General features: G+C 43.3%; 1 protein-coding gene across 3 annotated transcripts; it reads left to right on the plus strand.

Moving 5' to 3' along the window:
• The first annotated feature begins 13 nt into the window (after positions 1–13).
• Positions 14–15,167, plus strand: LOC116392197 (SPARC-related modular calcium-binding protein 1-like). 3 transcript variants are annotated; one of them, XM_031863407.1, is made up of 10 exons: positions 14–261; positions 916–1,149; positions 1,265–1,318; positions 1,633–1,680; positions 1,886–1,966; positions 4,013–4,193; positions 4,881–4,954; positions 5,303–5,396; positions 7,566–7,895; positions 14,838–15,167. In XM_031863407.1, exons 1-9 carry the CDS (start codon positions 108–110, stop codon positions 7,891–7,893), a joined length of 1,248 nt encoding a protein of 415 aa, XP_031719267.1. In that variant the 5' UTR covers positions 14–107; the 3' UTR covers positions 7,894–7,895; positions 14,838–15,167. The 3 variants fall into 3 exon arrangements, with proteins under 3 accessions (XP_031719267.1, XP_031719265.1, XP_031719266.1); XM_031863405.1 differs by lacking the exon at positions 14,838–15,167 and adding an exon at positions 11,513–12,952; XM_031863406.1 differs by lacking the exon at positions 14,838–15,167 and having other exon boundaries at positions 7,566–8,239.
• Positions 15,168–21,881: the final 6,714 nt, after the last annotated feature.

Below are 21,881 nucleotides of genomic sequence, written 5' to 3' on the forward strand. Positions count from 1 at the left end.
TCCCTGCAGTCAATTCTTACATTAATGTCTGGATATTAAGGAACAGAGGTTGTTTTATTCCAAAACATCCGTCTGTGCGTTTGTAGCCTTTCCTGATCGCCGAGAACATGTGGCCCCGTGGTTGTGTCCTGGACTGCCAGAGGGGGCGCCACAGAGCCGTGTGCGGCAGCAACGGCAGGCTGTATAAATCGCCGTGTGCTTTCCAGAGGGCCCGGTGCATCAACACACAGCTCCGCCCCGCTCCGCGAGCACACTGCTCAGGTACGGACCTGTGTATGCATGTCTGTGTTTACAGTGAACAGCATTCGTACCTCCACACTCCCCGTCGATGGGAGCACATGCAGGAAGTACTCACCTCCGTTACTTCAGTAACAGCAACAATACTACAGTGTAGTAAAAGCCCTGCATTCAAATACAAGTACAGGAGTAGTGGCTTTAAAGTATACTTAAAGTACACAAAGTTAAAGTTTTCATTATGCAAAATGGGCTATTTCTAGGATAATATATAGTATAATATTGGATTATAATTATTGATGCATTAATGTGTTCATCACTTTAATGTTGCAGCTGGTAAAGGTGGAGCTACTGGGTAGCGTGTGAATATTTTGTGTTATTAATCTGAATCTGCAAAGTAACTCAAATGATCAAATGAATGTAGTGGAGTAAAAAGTACTAATATTTGTGTCTGAGATGTAGTGTAGTAGAAGTATAAAGTAGAATTCAATGGAAATACTCAAGTAAAGACCAAAGTGGACCAATTTTAAAATTGATTGTCCCCATTAGTCACATAGATAAAAAAACATGGTTTTGAAGAATACCTGAGTTCCACTCTGAGTACTTGAGTAAATGTACCGAGTCACACTCCACCACTGGGAACATCTGGACACTAATGACTCAATGTCGCTTTCTTCTCAGACCCGAGTCAGTCCAAATGCCAGCTGGCCCGGTCTCAGGCCCTGGAGGCCGGCGCCCACCACAGCGGCGGCCATGTTAGCCTGGCAGCTGCCATCTTTGTGCCAGAGTGCGGTCCGGATGCTCACTTCCTGCCAGTGCAGTGCCACAACCAGACCGGATACTGCTGGTGCTCCATGCCCGACGGCAAACCCGTCAGCGGGACCTCGGTCCTCCATCTGATGCCCGACTGTACTGGTCAGATGTACTTTATTCACATTAAAAGGAACAAAACTAGCTTAGACATCCACGTGTCCGCCATCAAAGTTTGTGTATTTCCCACACGTCTGTCTTAATAAATCATCCCGAACAGATCACATCGCCAAGTTACCTCAGACCAGCGATGCAGATTCAGCTCCAATTAAAGGTGAGAAAGACGTTTAACTCCAAAAGGCAGCATTGCTCTCTCTGCATACAGTACATGTTTATTCTTCCCATTCTAGATGTGGACTTGAATGCATACTTGTTCTGTATGTTTCTCTTTTTTTTCCCCGTCTCCTGGCATGGCACTGCTTGTTTTCTCTTGCCAGACGCACCTGCAGGAAGTGGAGCATTCACAGGTCGCTCCACGCCCCGAGACTCCCTCCGCTGTCTGGTTCTTCACATGCCTTCTTCCTCCGAGACGATTCCTTTTTCTCCCTTTCTGGTTCGTGTTACTTTCACTCTTTTCTTATGTTCCAGATGAAGTTGGTGAACCAGGACCTACATTGGAGCCCAGGAAGCCTACAGGTGACAAACCCAACCTTCTCCAATAAGGACACGATTCTTTTTGTCTACTTACCAAATTACAGATTTCATCCAAGCTACACTCACTGAATAGAGTTGATCATGTAATCCATGTTCAGTGAAGCGTTGTGCAGTTAACTGGCAGATCTTTTGCTTCGCTCTACTCTTTACAACATCTCCACAAACACCTTTAAACGTTCTTTGACAGAGCTGACCGCTCCTCTGCTCTGGGTGACCTTCCTGATGAACTCTGACCCTAAAGGGAACCGCTCAGTCAGACGACCCTCTGGTAAGAGCCAGTGAGCCGGTTCACTTCTGAAAGTCTGCAGATGTAATATGGTGACTAGAAAATGAGCTGTTGCTCAAAAATGCCACCAGGTTTTCTTCACTCTTTTTTTTCCAGGACTTATAAGAGAAGTATACTTGGCTATGCTTGAACACGCAGTGTCCACTTTATTAGGTACACTTCTAATATCCTATACTTTATTAATCCTGTAAGGGATAATTCAATTTATTCACTCTGTTATTATATACTTTCACACAAAGCAGGATTAAATGCACACACAGGACCGATACACGATCATCATGTATCTAGAGATTGGATCCTGTGCCTTGCTCAAGGGCAGTGCTCAGGAGGCAAACTGGCACCTCTCTAGCTTTTCTGGTTTGCAGAAAATGAGGTCATTGGACTACAAACAATAATAATAAAAGTACTAATTTATCAGAAACATGATCCCAGGGGTGGGCAATTCTTTTTTTGACTTGCGACAAATGCTTTTTGAAGAATGGGACAAATCCCACAGCAGTGTGTGAGCAGGCTGGTGACCAGGCTGTTGTGGCTGTGGATGGTTCTTCCACACGCTACTGAGGCTCTTGTTTGTTCAATCAATACATTGTTAAATTGCCAATATCTCTTGTTTCTTCAGACTTAAATCATCCAATTTACCAAACAAGAGTCAACGGCAGAATAAGCTGTTTGGCAGAGAAGATTTGGTACATTTTTCATGGGCGCAACCCACATACTCAGCTCTGCTGCTCATCCCACAAATGCATGTTTCTACAAATGTCTACAAATGTGGCACCATTCAAAAGGGAGTATAATAAACAGGCTTTCCAACGGTATAAGATTTATTGCCAAGAAGCATTGTTACAACAAAGAAATAATCTACCAAACACAACTTTCCTTACTTTTTGTGCTATGTTTATATGGATATTACAAATATATATTTGTTTGGATCATTATTCCTGCTGCAGATGTTTAAGGCGGAGCTTATTTTAACTTCTTTATACTCTGTTGTTTAGTTTGGGTAGTTAGGAAAGGTTTGAAAACTTATAATGTGCAAAGTAACTAAAGACAAAAGTAGTGGAGTAAGAAGTCCAATATTTCCCTCTGAGATGTAGTGGAGTGGAAGTACAAAGTTGAATAAAATAGAAATACTCAAGTAAAGTACCTTGAATTTGTACATACTGTAAGTACAGTACTTACGCAAATATACTTAGTTACATTCCACCACTGATCACAATATTTACTCTTACCACTCACAGCTCATCAAAACCAAACAATGTGCTTTTTATAAAGAGGTGGAATAATGTTGAGCAGGATTGAGTTCAGTCTATTGGTCTGGCTCTCCACAACATTCCCTGTCTCTCATGTGGCCCCTTGGGAAAGATAATTGCCCCCCCGGTCTAATGCATAACATCTATGTTTACCAAGCTCATAATATTCATCTTGTGTTGACATTGTGGAAACTGTTTGAACTAACGTTACTGTGAGGAACCTTTAACTGGTTATGAAATGGCGGTAAAAAGGGGACGTCCATTTACGCAAACATTTGCTCATCTTCTCCTTTTACAATTTATAGATAAGGCCAGCTGTGAATTGGGTCGCAATGGTTTGTCTCTTTTTAAAAAAAAGTGGATTCCCAGAAAACAGGTTGCTGTATATGACCTACATAAGCAAACGAGACCATCAGCAAGATATTAGCTATATCTCCCCTTCAATCCCATATACCTGAGGAAGTTGGTCATTCCTTTATAGTTACTCCAAATGGTAAATGGACTTGCGTTTCAGTTTCTTGCACAAGGACACTTCAACTGGAGGAGCTGGGGATCGATCTTAGGATTGGAAGACGACCCGCTTTACCTCTAAGAGTGTCAGCCCTCTACTGCAGTTAAACGAGAGGGATCTGGTGCTCGCAATCACTACCTCCAAAATCAACACCAAATGAAAGTTCCTCTTTGGTACTAAAACAGAAATAGATGTAGGGTGTATTGTAGGGTGTATTGTCTTTAAATGTCCTCACAAATATACTGTAGTGTTCATGTGTTTGCACAGACACTCCTCAGACATGCGAGCGCGAGCGGGCGTCGCTGCTCTCTCTCTGGCAGGAGGAACGCTTCGTCCCAGAATGCACTGCGGACGGCCGCTACAGCCCCGCGCAGTGTCACGCTGCCACGGGTTACTGTTGGTGTGTCCGGGTGGACAGCGGCAGGCCGCTGCCGGGCACATCTGCGAGGTAATCAATCAGTCTGTTAGTTCAATAGTTCTCAATAAGTCATTTAAATTGATCTTTTCTTTGTCTTTCCTTCTGTTCTCCCTCCTCTCTCCCTCTCCTCTCTCCTCCCCTCCCCGGATATGACGGCTTTCTATATGCACAAATGTAATTACGCACTGATGCACAGAAGCGTTGCCTCTTAATCATCCAATTTTACACCAATTACTGTCTCTGTTCCCTCAGTAAGTCTCCCTTAAAGGAAACACAGAACAAATCAGAGTACATTGCGGTCGGACGATTTTGTTCTCCGGGGTTTTTACTCCCCCGAGAACCTGATAATGTTTCTCCCACAGACAAACCGTGTATTCTCTATCTCTAGGTGTAATTAATTAGAAAGTATTTCACTTTTACCAGGGAAGGACATTTTGACCAGTTAAGTAATGCATTTCTTAACCTTTTAGGCAGATAACAGAATATTTCCACCACTAATGTAGCGTCACATGAACAAAAGAGCCCTGTTTTAAAAACGTTTAACTTTCTGTTTCTGTTGCTGTTCAGAGGTTTGGAATATTTAGCTATAAATGGGTGGTCATTGAATAGTTTTTCTCCTGCAGTCAGCTGACAATTCCTTGGCTTTTTCTAGTCAAAATACATACTTCCTCTGTAATGATGGTTAACTGACAGTTAACATCCTCTGTTTCTATGCAGGAATCGCATCCCAGAGTGCACTGGGGCAGAGGAGGCACCAACAGACAGCAGGCCCAGGAAAAACCCTCTGCCTGGTAAATATGAGTCTCTGTTACATACATACAAAAAAATATATATATATATATTTAGAAAAAATTATAATAATTCTATTAAATGTTTCAGATATTTTCTCTAGAAAATCCTGTTTATTTCATTTCTAATTCTTGAAACATTTAGTTTGTCCCCTCTCCTGAGGGAGGTGATGGAAACATGAAGCGGGAGGATAGGACAGGGTCGACTGTTGTCATGCGAGGACAGGGTCGACTGTTGTCATGCGAGGACAGGGTCGACTGTTGTCATGCGAGGACAGGGTCGACTGTTGTCATGCGAGGACAGTCTCCAGCATCCATGGTAACGCTCCTCCCTGCTCTGTTCCCCCTCAGGCTGTCCCGGAGCTCGTAGGAAGCACTTCCTGCAGAGTCTGGTTAGAGCTCTGCAGCTGGAAGCAGAGCATGCTGGAAGTGTGAGCCTCTACCAGTAAGTCTTATTCTACCGCTCATCACAGCAGGTGTGGTGATTATTAATCTCCTGTGAAGACTGTGTGGGCTGTTTACCTCCTGTAGCAGCTGATGTCCCAGTAAGGAGGCGGGGATCAGATGGTTGCGCTCTGTTTTATATCCATGGTGAGATTGTTGGCGTGTTACACAGGAACTCTCCTGAGTTCAAGCGGAACCCAGGGTCACACTCAGGTGAGGTTTTCAGGATCCGGCGGGTTTTTGGCTTTGTCCCATTTCATGTACTTATTGGTTTATTGGGTAGGGACAGTGCACATTGATAAAACATCAAATGTGCCAGAGTTAGCCAAGAGGGTATTGCTCATCTGTATTCCCTGGACAGATGTTACCACATCACACTTAATTAAACAGAATATAAGATACAAATTACAAAGTTATGCATCATCTATCCTTTCTAAGCATGCAGAAACAATAATAAAAGAAGAGAGAATATTAATACGAGTAGAAACATCAATTCAGGACACCCTCACACTACATTGTTAAGTACTATAAAGACATCCAACACATGCAAAGCAAACACATGAGGGATAACTGTGTTAACAGACACATGGACTAAAGACGAGATTATGCTGCGTGGTTTGACACTAAACACATACAGAGCAGAAGCACAGAACTTAAAACCATGCAGAGTATGACCAATATATAAATCAGTCTGACAGAGCAATACAAGAGTTCAAGCTTTTACTTTGCAAGCAACTCTATTGTGTTCATGCTTCTAGCTCTACGTACAGGCTGTTCCTTATGTCCCCATAATGGTGAGGGCCCGGCACAGGCAGACGGACGGACGACCGACTCGATCAAATACCTGATTAACTGATGACTGTTGGAAGAACAGCACGGACCGACTCCATCCGCTTCCCTGTTCCGCGCCTCTCTTTGCCAATCAACGTTCATTACTTACCTCGTTCCCTCCCTCCCTCTCACTTTGTCCTCTTCATAATGTCCTCATTTTCACCAATCTGCGTCTCATCCTGCACCTCCTTCTCTGCCTCGCTCTCCTGCTTTCCCAACGTTACCATTTTATGGTGTAACAAAAGCCTCGTTATGCCAGATAGCACCTCTGCAAACACACACACACTTACACGATGCCCAGGTTTCATTTCCACCGTTACTTTTCCTCCTGATAACTTTGTGTTTGTCTAATGAATTTCCGGGTTTGCTTGTGTTTTGGTCTGATGGAGGAAAGTGGAGCTGTGTTTTTCTGCTCGCTGTGTAAGCGATCAGGAGCCCGGGAGACGCCCGGTGAGTTTGTGTTTCAGCGGACTGCCACGTCCTCGTGAAATTGGATATTTATCGAGTTCAGGAGGAATATAACGAGATTGGTTTACAATCATTTGGACCCGTTGACGCCTGCTGTGGTCGCAAATATAATCTCACTTAAACTTGAAATCAAATTTTGTATCACACTCACGTTACTGCAGCGTATAACGGCGGCATCTGTGGTGTGGTTGATCCAACCTTGCAAAGTGAAGCAATGTGGTTCCTTTCCTATTTTTTTTTTATCACCGTGGGTTTTCTTTCTCAGAAATATGACTTAATAAAAAGATTTTCCTCGGGACTTTAAAACTTTCTCACAGAACATTACCCCCCAATCCTGGCTCATTATTAAATCATCATAATGTTTTTTACTGCCGTTGTACATTCACCTCTCCAGGCTTTAGTGGCTGAAAGAGATAGTTTGTGATGGATGGAGATTGGATTCATGTCTGTTCAAAGGGATCCTGAAGCATCCCCTTTTCATGGTCGGGTAAAAAGGATCAAAAACAATATCTATAGGAATGTTTCCAATCATTTCCTGCCACCTGACATACTTCTCGTCCATAGTCAGTCATTTCCACTGATATATGACTAAATACATATCTGACCCTGGTGAGCTCCACAGAAGGGATATGATTGCCATACGTTGAGTTTTTGGATGTTAGACCAACCACTTCCTGCATATAAAGCTCTCCTGCAACTGTCACTGCTGTTGACATGCATGCTCAGTATCCATTGTAACTGCTGTGAATCAAAGCCAGCTGCAGCTTCGTGTACAGACGGAGTATCTCATTCTGAAAACGACAGATTCTCAGTGGATTACTCCTTTAAACCTCTCACCGCTTTAGGTTTTCGTCCCGTCTCTTTCCACCAGGCCCTCGAACACGCCTCCCTCCAGCTCTCCCTCTCCATCCTCCAACACCCCAAACTCCGCCGCCCCGTCCTCCGCCGCTCCGGACGACGCTTCTCCCGCCGCTCCGGAGGCCGCGGAGTCCTCCGGGCCAGAGGCGGCGCTGCGGTGGCACTTCGGCCGGCTGGACGCGGACTCCAGCGGGTCGCTGAGCGAACGCGAGGCCCGACCCTTCCGGCAGTTCCTGCGACGGAGGCTGAAGCCGCGACGGTGCGCCAAGAAGTTCGCCCAGCACTGCAACGGAGACCGAAGCCTGACGCTGGAGGAGCTGAGGGTCTGCCTAGGCCTCTAAAGGTGGGTCAGAGCCGGCTGTCCCAAACCACTGTAGCGTTATCTCATAGTGGTTTCAAATCTTTCATTGTTTAAGGGACTGATCAGACAAATTCGTAAAAACAAACAGACCGGCCGTTTTTGGAAGTTTGCTGCGTTTTTTGTTGTTCGAATGAGTGCAAATGTAAGCTTAACACAAACCCATGAACTGTTTAACTTAGTTTAACAGAACAATTTAGATGAAATCAAGTGCAGTAAGCCGCCCCAGGCTGTCTGATCAAGGACTGCCACTAACAGCTCTGGCAAAAAACAAGATACAATCTAAGCCGAGACACAATACTATGAAAGCTGGCAGGTTGGCCGCCTTCAATTTTCAGCGTCAAAAAAACTGCGTGGATCCCAACAGTGGAGTCTAAAGGAAAGCATTGTGCACACTGTGCACGTACCGCCTGTTTCCGAGCCAATCAACCTATTAACCTGATTCAGAGCAGGTGCACCAGCTGGCACGACGAAAGGGAGCCAAAGTCCCCACCGGCACGGTGCTCACAGCACAACCTGCTCTTGGCAGCATTTACCTACTTCGAACCAGGGCAACGGGAAAAACAATCTCACTGAGACTTTTAGACCATCTTCTGTATTATTCACTATAAACAAGCAGTAAATCATTCTATAGTGTGACCAACACAAGCACTAGATACAGTCAACATATAAACTGCTCTTTTATATAGGCCAGGCAATATGAATATCATATCTTGATTTAGCGATTGGAGTTCAATCACAATATACAGTGTGATTATATGACATGGTAGACATGTCATATAATCATCACTTTTTAATTAAAATCTGAAAAAAGAACAACAAAGCTCCGCAGAACAGCAGACCTTGTGTGATCACTGACATATGTAGTAATTATGAATCTTACATCAGTAACAGTATTGTAACGAATCACTCAAACTAAAGTGCCCACTGACCGTGACTCTCCCGCTCGTAGACACGTTAACAGTTCCTGCTTCAGCTGCAGCTTTTATTCGTCGACAAACTGAAACCTACTCTGTACATTTGCAACAACCTTTACCGCTAATTCCCTCTCTGCCAAGATGGCCGCCACCCGTCTGCTCTGAGCTCGTCAACCGCTACTCTCTCTCTCTCGCTCGACGCCATGTCACACTACTTACAGCAATGTAACATGTAAACACGTGGATTGCGCTTAAAACCACAGACTGTATGTAAGAAGTGGACGTAGTCTTCATGACGTCATCCATTGGTTTGTGGTCTGCTGTTCTGAAGCCTCGAATTCGGCGACTTTGCCGTCAGCATCTTGGATTACGACCGTCGCCATGTTGTTTTTTTTGCAAACAATGAACAGAAGCTACTATATTTGGAATGCGGAGGAGTGACACAGAGACGCTGTATACGTCTCTGGTAGCAGCAGCAGTCAATCACAGTAGCCCCGCCCTAAAGCATACTCTGCTTTATGGTCTGTTTGACTCTAATGGACCATAATTTACTAAATGAACATCATGCTGTATTGAAGAAGACTTGAAACTAGAGATTGAGACCATAAACTCATGTTTACAATGTTTACTGAGGGAATAAATCAAGAGAGAAGTAGAGTCATTCTCTCATAGACTTCTATACAACCAGAGGAGTCGCCCCCTGCTGATCAGTAGAGAGAATGCAGCTTTTATGACACTTCCGCATCGGTTTCACTCGGCTGAACCGGAGGTTGCCGCCTGCTTAAAACCAGACCTCGGACTTTTTTAACGCGGTAGCGCTGCGAGCATCAAAAGCGTGCACGTGGCATTTTACAAGCTCTTCATCCACTCTCATTCGCTGATGTCCCGCTGAATGTAGGACGGGGTGTGCGCACGTGAAGCCCACGTGGGCCAGGTGCTTCTAACCCTCTGGTTGTTTTTAATCACAGACTTTGCGAAAGCTGTGTGAAAACACAATTTAGGAAATTCTATTTTGTTTTGTTCAGTTTGTCAGTACAGTGGAGGTTATCGAATCGCTACAACAAAGTTACTCATGAAGTAACTAATAGCTCATTTGCATTTATTTTGTCAAAATCAGCTAAATATTCAGCCATGATATTGAAAATCTTTCAGATAAAACTAAGCTACGCTTTCTGTGCTCCAACACAACAAACTCTGACGATACCGGCAGTCCTCTTTCCTACTCTGACTCAAGTTTTCATCCCGTTGTTTTCACCTCTCGCGAGATTTCAGAACGAGACTTCTGTAAGACACAAAAACAAACAGACTGGATCAATGGAAAAGTAAAGAAAGATATTGGATTTTTTCTGTAGGGTTCTTTCCATAATGTTGTCGGCTGCAGCGTTCTCCCTCAATACTAGACCAATGTTTAAAAAGTCGTCCCCATTACAAAAATCATGTTAAAATAAGGGTTGAAAAATACCAAAGTCACCCTTTAAGTATGCTGCAGTGAAGGTACTTCGCTGCTTTCCACCACCTCTCACAGTGTGACCAAGGTGAGGCCATCACCGGTCCACAGGCTGAGATAAAAGCCTCTTTTTTTCCCTCCTCTTGCTGATGCCAGGGGAGCGGAGCGTTTCGGGGGCCGGCAGCCAGACAAGTTACACCCAGCACTGTCCGAGTGTTTGTGTACCTTTATGAAATGAAAACAAACGCGGGCAGCGGTTTAAATGGCCTGCTTGTCAGCGAGCCATCAGTCACAACTCAGCCGTGACTCCAGCTCACTAATCAGGCCGCCGCAGACGGCCATGACAGCTGGGGGAGTGCGTGTGTGTGTGTGTGTGTCTGGCTGGGAGTCGGGGTGTTATTATGAGTGTGTGTGTGGGGTCACTAACTCAGCCTTCCTGGGACAAAGAGTCTATTTCTACATGAATTTACGGCGTTTCTGTTGACATACACAAATTGAAATATGTGGTTCATACAGAGAACTTATAGTGCCTTACTATACAGATCCCATTGACTTACACTACCGTTTAAAAAATATGAATCTCCTGCTCCCAAAGCTCGATTGTGTCCAGTCAGATGTCTGAGAGGACCACTCTATATGTCTGAATGGTCTTTCATGCTTTTATCTTGTAGAAAGTCCTCTTTGCTGACTTGTTTTGTTTTGGAGAACAAAACTCTGAACAACGGTTCAGTCAGATTTAAAACAGGAACAGCTTCCAACAAAAGAGGAATAACAATAACAGCTTATTCATAACTTTTCAAAGTTAATGTAAATGGGGAAAAAGTACTTACTCTACTTATGTGTGCATACATCATGCTGGACGTATTTGGGATTTAAATTCAACAGTCTGAAACATTGTCGTGTCATTTCCCGCAGACTTCACCTGCATCATTGTTACATCACAATCACTCAGTGAAGTGAGATGTGCAGGCAAGCGGGGATCTGAGGGTAGGAGATAGAAAGGAAAAAGGGAGGAATAGATAAGGAGGAGAAGAGCTGCTGATGATTCTGAGACTGGAGAAGCAGAGGGGGGGGGGGCAACATGTGTCCGGCAGAGACAGCAGTGACCTCCGGAGGTGACGGAGGAGAGGAGAGGCTGCCATCAGGGCTGTAGTTTGGTTTTTAATGTTTTATGTTCTCAGTACTTTATATCCCCCTCTCTCTCTCTCTTTCTTTCTCTCTCTCTCTTTTTGCCACAGAGAGCAACAGAAGAACTCACCCGATGCCAAAGGCCGACTGGTTTCCTTCTCCCGCCGCCTCACTCTCACCGATCACGGTCCTGTTCATTCGTCCATAACATCAAGGACACCATCTCAATGCTCGCATCCTTTTCAACCAGCACTGGCTGAAGGGAGAACTCGTCACCTTTTATGTGGATGTTCAATCAGCGCTGAATGTAAATGTAGTCCGCTGAAGAAATGAATTCCTCAGAGCGTGCTGCATCGGCTGAGTAAGCTGCTGTCTCCGTGTACCGGGACGCATTGCACGCAAGCTACGAGGCTCGCTACGTTACACAAGTTCTCTTTAAGTCTGATCATTTCATTCAAAATGCCGATAAAGCAACACCTGAATCGAAAGAAAAACAACTCGACACCTTCTGAATTCAGGTTTCTCTCTTGCACCAAACTGAGACGTACTCGTCGTTTAAACTTCCTTCATATTAGACAGAAACAAAGTAAAACTCACCAAACGTGTCGGTTCATTTTTCCACTCTTCCAACAACTAGCAACTCTGGAGGGTGGAAATAAAATCCTCAAATTCACAGAGTGAGATGTGATAATATGTCTGCTCTACACGCTGTTATCCCCACGCCGTCTCTCTCTGCCGTGCCGGCTGCCGGAAGAAACAACAGATTTTTGCAGCTGCCCCCCAGACATAAATACACTCTATCTTTTGTCCTCACTGCCTCCTCAGTCCCACCCTCAACAGGCTGCAGTGGTTCAACATAACGGCAACATTTTGAAATGAACATGGAATGACTTCAGCTGAGTAGTTGAGTGTTTACACTACAAATGGTCATTTGGGGCTTGAAGTATTCCTTTAACTCTCCTCTCCTTGGTCCTTTCCTTAATTTCTTTGATTCCTTCTTCCTTCTCTAGGTTTCCTGAATCCTCGCTTCCTTCTTTTGTTCTTCATCGCACCTTCACTTTTCCCTCTCTCCTTTACTTCATCTATTTCTCTCATTCTTGGTGACTTTCCCTTTCCAGACATCCTCACCTTTGGTGTTCCCTTCCTCCTACTTCCTACTTCCCTCCCTGCTTTGAACATACTTTGCTTCCCCATATTTTATATACATATTGCCAATATATTGATGTAACATATTTTGAACATGTTTAATTCATAACTTTGTATACATTATGTTTTATACAACATTTTCTAAGAGACCGATTGATTGATTGAAACTCAACTGAAGAACGTCCGAGTCATTTCCAGTTTTTGATTCCCTGACGTTTGTAAATGTGATTTGAATAAAGTGATGATGTCATTAATCGTGTGCCAGTAGTCATCAGTGCATGTGAATGAAGTCCTTCTCTGGTTCTGGTCTCACTGGAAGGCCTGGCTTGTTGCCACAGAAACCGCCGCCCTCATTGCCCCACGGTAAACAAATCAACGAATAAACAGGAAGCAGCAGAGGAGCAGCGGCCAAGTATGTCCCAGGATGCATTAGCTCCTGTCCGAGTTGATCACTGTGCTTGAATTTGATTGGACGTGTCTCCAGCAGGAGGAGACGTGTCTCCAGCGTGATTTCTCTTCCTCTGTGGTGTCGAGACTGAGCCTGAGGGGCTGACATGAGGACAGTGTGTGTGTGTGTGTTTGTATTATCAGGGGGCTCTAACTACACAAAGCTACAATGACACCCGGAGAACAACCGTGTTTGTCACAGTAATGACCGTCTGCTTATCTGTCCCTGATGGACAGCCTGCAGGGCTCAACGGGATCTAGAGTCGAGGTTTTTGGCTCGATGGAAAAGCTGAATGAGCAAAACTACAGAATGTAATAAATGTTTAAAAAAAGACAAAGGAATGTAAAGCTCGTCATCAAAACAACCTCTGTTTAATGAGGCCAAAGCTCCGTGAACTCCCCAAATCAATGACATCACATGGTGTGCTGTCCATCATGTGATGTTTTAATGAGAAGCGATGTGTTTTGTGATACTGTGTCGATTCTAAAAAACACTTGATTTTTAATTAAAGGTCCAGTGTGTAGGATTTGGTGGCAGGCAGCAACCAGGCTGCAACCTCCGGTTCTGACAAGTGAAGTAAATTATGGTCCATTTAGAGTCAAATAGACCATAAAGTAGAGTATGCTTATGGGCGGGCTTACTGTGATTGACGGGTCACTAAAATACGTATACTGCGTCTTGAGGTCACTCCTCCGCAGTCCAAACATGGTTACTGGCTGCAAAAATCCAAGATTACAGCCAAAATGTCGAACTCGAGGCTTCAAAACAGCCATCCACACAAACCAATGGGTGATGTCACGTCGACCACGTCCACTTCTTATATACACTAAATAAATACTGCCAACTGAATACCCCCCCCATTAGGGCCAATCTAGTCTAAGTAAGTATGAAAGTGTTGCTCTCTTCGTCTCTATTTTGCCCATCAGACAGCTAAAAAGGGTGGTTTTTATTTTTTAATAAAACTGTGCAGATTAAATGATGTGACAATCAGTGTTCCTATCCTGTCTGCATGGAAATGTGGTTTCCTGTCTGCAGAACACATTCCCATTCACAGGAAAACAAGTTGTCAGTTTAAAGATGAAGTCTATAAAAAAGACAAACAATTGTGACACTTTTTTTGTAGCCAACAGTGAAGCTTTATGTTACCTTCATTTAACCAGGGAGTCACATTGAGATTCAATCTCTCTTACCAGAGGAGCATCCTACTCTTGTGAACAGGCTCGCTTTGCCTTGGTACTGATAGAATAGCCCTCAAATTGCTTGTTTTAACTAACTGATAGTCCAGAATCATAAATAATCTATAATCCATCTACAGTCCTATAAAACAGGTAGAAGTGACATACGACTTGATAAATTGTTCATTTGACAGTAATCTTCTGGTTATCATTGCCCTGAACTGGGGTTATAAAAAAAAGAGAAATTAGAAAAAACTGCAGAAAGACATGAGACATGGCATCAGTTCCCATCTTTTAGGTAACATTTTGGGTTTAAAGCAGGATGTGAAGCAGTATAGCACGAGGATCCAGATTGTGTTTGCCATCCTGACTTTATGCAGACCCACTGTGGTTATGAGTACGCACCTTGGGGTAATGCTTTCCAACCTTTTTACATTCAGACCTCTGAAAATGCGATGAAACAATGTTGTCATAACATGTTATGTCCACTAGTCGTAAGCGGTCCCGTTGGGATTTCTTTCTTCTAAGCCTGATATATTTGAATTTAACCAGGATTGAAGAGGTGAAACTATCCAGTATTTCACAAAAGGAGCAAAAATTGTCAGGAAAAATAAAATCCTTTAGCGCAGCAGAAATGCATGTTTTTCCTTCTTCTTTTGTTCTCAGATTTGTGACTCTTTGGAGGTGTCCCAGAACAGCAGGAATCCCCACAAACTGACAAACTATTGTTCATCTTGCAACTCTAAAGTCAAATCCATCATCAGCTGACCACACCCCGGCCTCTCCACTGGGTGATGTATATCTGTGACCAGCAGATGGCGCTCTGGCTGCAGTGAGAGCAGCAGGTGAGGGAACCTCTTGCACTCACAAACACACACACACACACGCAAGCACACTGTTTGCTCCCCAGACATAATACCAGCAGAACAGACAGGAAACGCTGCATACTGATAATAGATCTCATAAGAAAACACAGGTATGGATTTTATGATAATACAAACTACTCATAAGATGGAAGTGAGCGGAGTTAGAGCCCCAGGAAGAAGAGGCAGGGGGTTTGATATGGATTGTGCAAATTATATGATATTGATATAACTTATGCATGAGCTGGAGCCTTTAAATGAAAAGGTCTATAATGGTTTCTGTATGTTTGTGTGTGTGTGTGTGTGTGCGTGTGCTGAGCCCATGACTAACAACAGAGAAATAGCCTGTGGGTCACACACAGCCATCAATCTGCCAAGGATTTCAGCACAGGAGCACATGCCCACACACACACACACACACACACACGGGAGTTCCATTTGCATGCTGGGATTAATCTATAATTCATCCAGTATAATCCATAACTGCCATTATCCCCTGGCTGTATCTTTGGGCCACACGAACAAAATGGAAACAGTAAAGTCTTTATTGTAATAAAAAGCATGAAGACTGAAGCAGCAAGTACAATTGCTTATCTGGAGAGAACACACACACACACACACACACACACACACACACACACAGAGGTGCAGACCAGTGTGAGCTTTGATACTAAATTAATCAAGTCACACATGGAAGTCATTTTTTCATTGTGACTTCCATATGACGTAAATGCACACATAAGAGGGCGTACCAGACAAGCAGGACAGACAGAAGTATTCAAAGTGGTTCTAGTTCAGGGAGCGAATGGGATCAAACTGCTGCTCAACAACAGGACAGGTTAATCCCAACCTATCACCTGGACAAAATGTCGTCATGTGTCAAATGTTGTTTCTGAACCACAAATACGTTTCATAAGTATGCTCCATATCAGGGTCGTATCTCGCTTGCAATGCCACATGGTTAACGTTGTGAAGCGATTGGTTAGTTTTAGGCAACAAAACTACTTGGTTAGAAAATATATCATGGTTTGTGTTGAAATAATAATGTTGTGGCAATTTATCATATTGTTCTTTTTAGATGTAAAGATTAGATTTAGTATCGCTTAACTCTGAACATTGTGTGCATGCAGACGTTACAAAAGCAAAACTCGCCACCAAACAAATGTATCTTGTGTCTGACTTGCTGTAGTCTCAACCGCATGGTTGTGAAAGCTCACAACAGGCAGGAATAACAGCAATAACTATAATAATGTGCAGTTTGTGTGAAACGTATATACTCTGTAGAACCAATGACTTGTTGTTAGACCTCCGAACCATCCATGGGGAAGGAGCTCTATCCATTCAGCTGAATTATTCTAAGTGTCTGTTCAGTAGAATACTTAAAGACAGTTGAGAGCTTTCTCATCACTTTTATTTCTTCCCACCTCAAATAACAACGTAACTACGTCAATAAATGACCTTCAGCGGATGTTCTTACATAAGGCTTTGTAATAAGCGTAACAACGGTACATAACGTGCAAAGTTAACATTTAGTTTTGGTTTTTACGCGGGACACGAACAGGGTCTCCTGGGTGAGAGTCCTGCATTTGATTGACTCCTCCCACCTACTCCTTGTGGATTATCTCTCTTTTCATACACACGATTGCTTAACTTTCAACAAAGGCCGCTCGATATACTTCATCACTTGCTCTGTCTGAATGCAAAACAGCAACATTCAATGCATACATGGTTTGCAGAAACATACATTTTCCCTGGTGACTGGGCTGTCAATCCTGATGATGCCAGCGTGAGTAGTCCTACATAAGACATCACAGCTGGTGTTTGGCCACCAGCATCTTCTCGACACGTACTGACTTGGTCTTGCTGGGTCAGAACCCTTGGCGTCGCACTGGGTAGCCCAGCACGCCAAACTATGACGCTACTCCGCGGTCACAGTAAACAGGTAGTTAACATTGTGAATTTAAAGAAAAACACTTGCTTTGGTTTAGGCAACAAAACCGCTTAGATTAGGTTTAGGAAAAACATCATGCATGGGCTTTAAAAAAGAACGTAAACCAAGTTAAGCGTAAATAACGTAACACAAGTACGGAAAACACGTCATAAACATCACTAATATAGCTTCAAAATGACTCGACAACTCTTTAGGACACTAACACCGGGCTCTTGGTTGAAAGTCCTGTGTTTGTTTGACCCATCCACCTCCACTCCCACTCACCCGGTGTGGGTTTTTTTGTCTTCATTCACACTCCCGGAGCATTTTCTCTGAGCGTCCAATAACGACGCGGATGGGTTTACATTGTCGTTACTCGACTGTCTCACGCAGATGCTAAGGGGCGCCCTGTGTGTCTGTATCGGATGCAGAGTGGGCGTGACAAAGCGTCTTTGTTTGACGCCCTGGGAGCGAGAACGGGCTGAGCGTTATTATGAGACTCACAATAACAACGAAATATAAATGTTGTAATCAAGACACAAATATTCGGTTGGCTTAAACTCACAGAAGTTATAATTGCAAGGCAACCTGTAATTTTTCCATGCTAATGAACAAGGGGCTTCTTTTCGTAAGTATGCCGTGCTGCATTCGCTGTCTCTACCTGACCTTAATAATGGACTGACTCTTGTAGTTGTTGGGCTGTAGTAGAGAGCTGTCATGGGCAATATGATTTTACCAAGCCCACACTTTACTTGTCTTTCATTGCAAAACAACACTATATTCCTTGGACCAGTGGAAATGTTTAACTTCACACAGTCCAGTCTGCTTTCCTGCAACACTGCTGTAAATAAAAGTGTGTTTGTGGGCCCGGTATGCAGCCGACAGTGGTACACTGTCAACCACTGAGAACATGCAGTGGTAATATCACGATCTGCAGGAACTGGTATTCATCTCATATAAGAAAACCAATGTGCACAAAAAGACATCCATCCTGTGAAAATATGTGGTGATATCTGTGGGAATAATCGGCCAGCTCTAATACATGGACTTGTGTACTTTGACCTTGGGAAAGGTTCCCGTGGGAAGCAGCCGGGTGCTGATGTGGCGTAGAGCCTTGTTTGACGTCGAAAGAGTTATGTTATTACACTCATCAGTGGCTGGTAAATGGTCTGATAGATGGGAAGGTTACATTAGAGGGTCACTTCCATAATTATGTCTCTGTTCTGTCGTGCTCTGCAGTCTCTTTCATATTCATATTGTACTCTTAACCGCAGTAATAAAGGCTTTTATTCTCAGTGTTAGCAGGGAATCCACCAGGACCACCTCTTGCCTGCTAATCACATGCAGGCGGGTTAAACTAAAGTAATAATCCAATTCATTATTTCCACTGAAATTTCCACTCAGATGTATCATTATCATGTCACTGGGGTCAGAACTAATAGAAATACAGGGGTGGAAGAAGTACTCTGATCTTGTACTTAAGTAAAAGTAGTAATACTTTTTAGAAATACAAGTAAACGTCCTGGATTCAAAGTCGTAATCAGAATCAGACACGGTTTATTGCCTTTGCATGTACAAGGAAAATGACTTGGTCATACCATTGCACAAACAGTACAATGGTATAAAGACACAATTTAAAATAACGATGGGATACAATAGAATATGAAAAAAAGATAAGAATACGTAAAAGTATGTCATCAATATGTTATTCAAGTGTATGTTGTGTTTAAGTGTACATTTTACTTCAGTAGATGTTGAAAAGTATTTGCATCAAAACATACTTAAAGTACCAAAAGCAAAAGCACTCGTTATGCAGAATGTCCCATTTTAGAATAATGTATATTTTATTGTTGGATTATAATTATGAATGCATTAATGTGTTCACTTTAATGTTGACTCTGGTAAAGCTGGAGCGAATATATATTAATATAATATTTCAAAAAAAATGTGGGGGGTAACATTTTGTATTATTAATCTGAGTCTGCAAAGCTATATGAGCTATAAAATGAATGTAATGGAGTAGAATTATAAAGTAGCAGAAAATGCAAATACCCAAAATTGTACTGAAGTACAGAACTCGAGTAAATGTACTTAATTACTTTCCACCACTGTAGAAATGTAACCCAAATGACAGCAAGATCACGCTCTCTTCACTGACACTCACACATTCCCTGTTGCATATCCAACACTTGGACATCATGGAAGGATGAGTCAGCATTATTTACTCTCAGCAGAGACGTACACCGCCACCTAAAAGCATGCGTAACACCTGCCGAGCATCCATTCTCTGCATCCTTCAGGCGTCCCGGCAGCTGGTTCTGGCCTGATTAGCAATATCTGCATCTCCACAACCGACACCGGCGTTGGACTGACGCTGAGCTCACAGCGCCGCACAGACAGAAGTGATGTAAACTCCTCAGCACAGATGGTTGGAGCCAGAGGCAGGATTTGTACCTCCGTCTGTCAATGAGGAGCAATGGGATGATGTAACTAAATTTCGAGGCCATTAAAGTGTCTTGCAGACTAAATCAATTTCATATTTGCAGCCACTAAAGTAGAGCGTTTGCTGGTGTCTCAGTGAAGTTGCTTCTTAAAGGGATCAGTATTGACTTAAAGTCAATGGGACCACTCACGATCAGGTCCTAAAGGGGGTGAAGAGCAGGTCAGAGGAGCAGATTCATGTTTCAGACTAAAAACAGGAGCCATCAATGTCAACATTTAGCTGATAAGCTTTCAAGTGGATTGGCATCACAGTACTGATTAACTAGCCCAAATCAGCATTTTAAATCATGCTTTAGACGGGCAGGTTTATGTTAAAATCAACTTCATTTTATAGGCTGTGTGATTGCACTGATCGATCGATCTGAGTGGATGCAAACCAACATGAATCAGGCAGCAGAAACTTGTCTGTGTGAGAATCCTATAATTGAGGCTAAATCCTCACTAATATGTTTTAGTTTTAAAACCCATGATTTATTTTGCTACGTTTGCGCCCAAGCGTCCACGCTACTCTGGCGTTTGAGAACCCCTAAAACAGAAACACGGCTAACCCTGTTTTACTCTGAACGCTCCTGGTTGCGTTTCAGTCTGGACAGGCAGAAACGGAGACATGACCTTTTCTTTCCTCCTGATTGGACATGCTCCTATCATGTGACGCTTCTCTGGAAGAAGCGCCTTTAATTCAACATAGGATAAGGAATTACAGGCGTTTCTGACCTTTGTTCTCTAGTGCAGTGTTTTTCAACCTTTTCTGAGCCGCGGCACATTTTTTACATTAAAAAGATCCCGCGGCACACCAACAAACAAAAACGTTACAAAATGACACCTTTTAGTATAATACAGCATATCTACAGGGGTGTCAAACTCAATCCCAGAGAGGGACAAAATAACAAATTGTGACTACGTTGAGGGCCAAATAGAGTCAGCATTTAATAAACAGGATAGAAGGGATATTGGACAGAGTGCAAAAAGAATACATGTTTAGGTAGGCTACATTATTTTATGCATACGTACCAGAGCCAGATGTTTGGCATCTTTTCTTGGCTGCCAGCTCATTAATATCTTATGGGTTAGGTTCTGTGCTGTGGAAACCCTCAAGATGGAGTGAAAGTGTGCATCAGTGAGACTCCTGTGTGGGTTTGTGTTCCTCTTCATCACAGAGAACAGCTGCTCACACAGGTATGTGCTTCCAAACATGCAGAGCGTTTGAGCAGCATGTAGGTGGAGTTAAGGCAACGTTTCAGGGCTGAAGCTTGGAAACTGTGCTGCGCCCTCAGAGTCATACTTTCCCTCAAGGACCTGTTGTGGTTGCGGTGATTTCACAATTTTTTAATAACTTAATTTCCAGCTAAAAACAAGCCTTACCTAGTGTGATTTAAAAACGGACCTTTGCAGAAAAGTTTAGTCTCATTTTGAACCAGAGCATAAGCAGATTAATTCCATAGCTGAGGCACGAGAAGAGATAAATAAATCCCTGTTTTTGTTATCTCAGTCACCATCTTGACTGGAAGGAAGCCAGGCTTGTCAATCGAGAGAGACACGCCATGTCGGGGATCTGGGGTCCCGTTTACAACCGTTGCCTACGCACAAAACAGGGCCTGAAAGATGCATACGTACCTCAACACATGCTTATGAACATTTTGGAGACACAGGGAAATTGGCAACGCAGATAGTGAGGTGGCGAATTTGACTTCATATCACAAGTCACTTTGCACTTATAGCCTCCTCAGCGCAGAGGAGACACCGAACTACCGACACTCGTGGTCAGCTGTGGAGCATCTGATGAAATGATCATTATCTGTAAGATAATGTCAAATAACGTTAAAGAACTGCAGAACAGAGCGACAATAGTTTTGTTGTTTTTGTGAGTAAAATCGCTGCAGTGAACATTATTTATTCATTTATGATTTATTCCATAGTGACAGATAGAAAAACTGAAAACAGCTATCCGATGCTAGTATCAGAGCTCACTGGAGCAGAGGTTCCACCTGCACATAATGATTGTGTATATAGCCATTGACAGCTCTCGCACAATCTCGGGACAAACAAATTTCCCTCTGATGAAGCAGTGAAGGACGAACCCTCCACGGCGAGCTTTATCTGTCAGCTCTCAACCATGCAGCCGCACCAGGAGGATCGATGAAAAGATTTCCAATTGGAGTAAGTCATTTCTTTCTCCCTCTTTGGCCTCCACTTCCCCCCTCTCTCCTCCGCTCTATCTTCATCTCAGTATGCCTTCATCTTAGCTGTATTTTCTTCTGAGTCTCTTTTTACATAATTTCCCCATTTTTAAGTCTTGTTTTACACATAGACTGTATTTAAGAAGTGGACGTAGTCATCGTGACTTCACCCATTGGTTTGTGGACTGCTGTTATGAAGCCTCGAGTTTGGTGATTTTACCGTCGCCATCTTGGATTA

The sequence above is a fragment of the Anarrhichthys ocellatus genome, unplaced genomic scaffold, assembly GCF_004355925.1.
Source record: "Anarrhichthys ocellatus isolate YVR2014 unplaced genomic scaffold, GSC_Weel_1.0 scaffold29, whole genome shotgun sequence".
Taxonomy (NCBI): Eukaryota; Metazoa; Chordata; class Actinopteri; order Perciformes; family Anarhichadidae; genus Anarrhichthys; species Anarrhichthys ocellatus.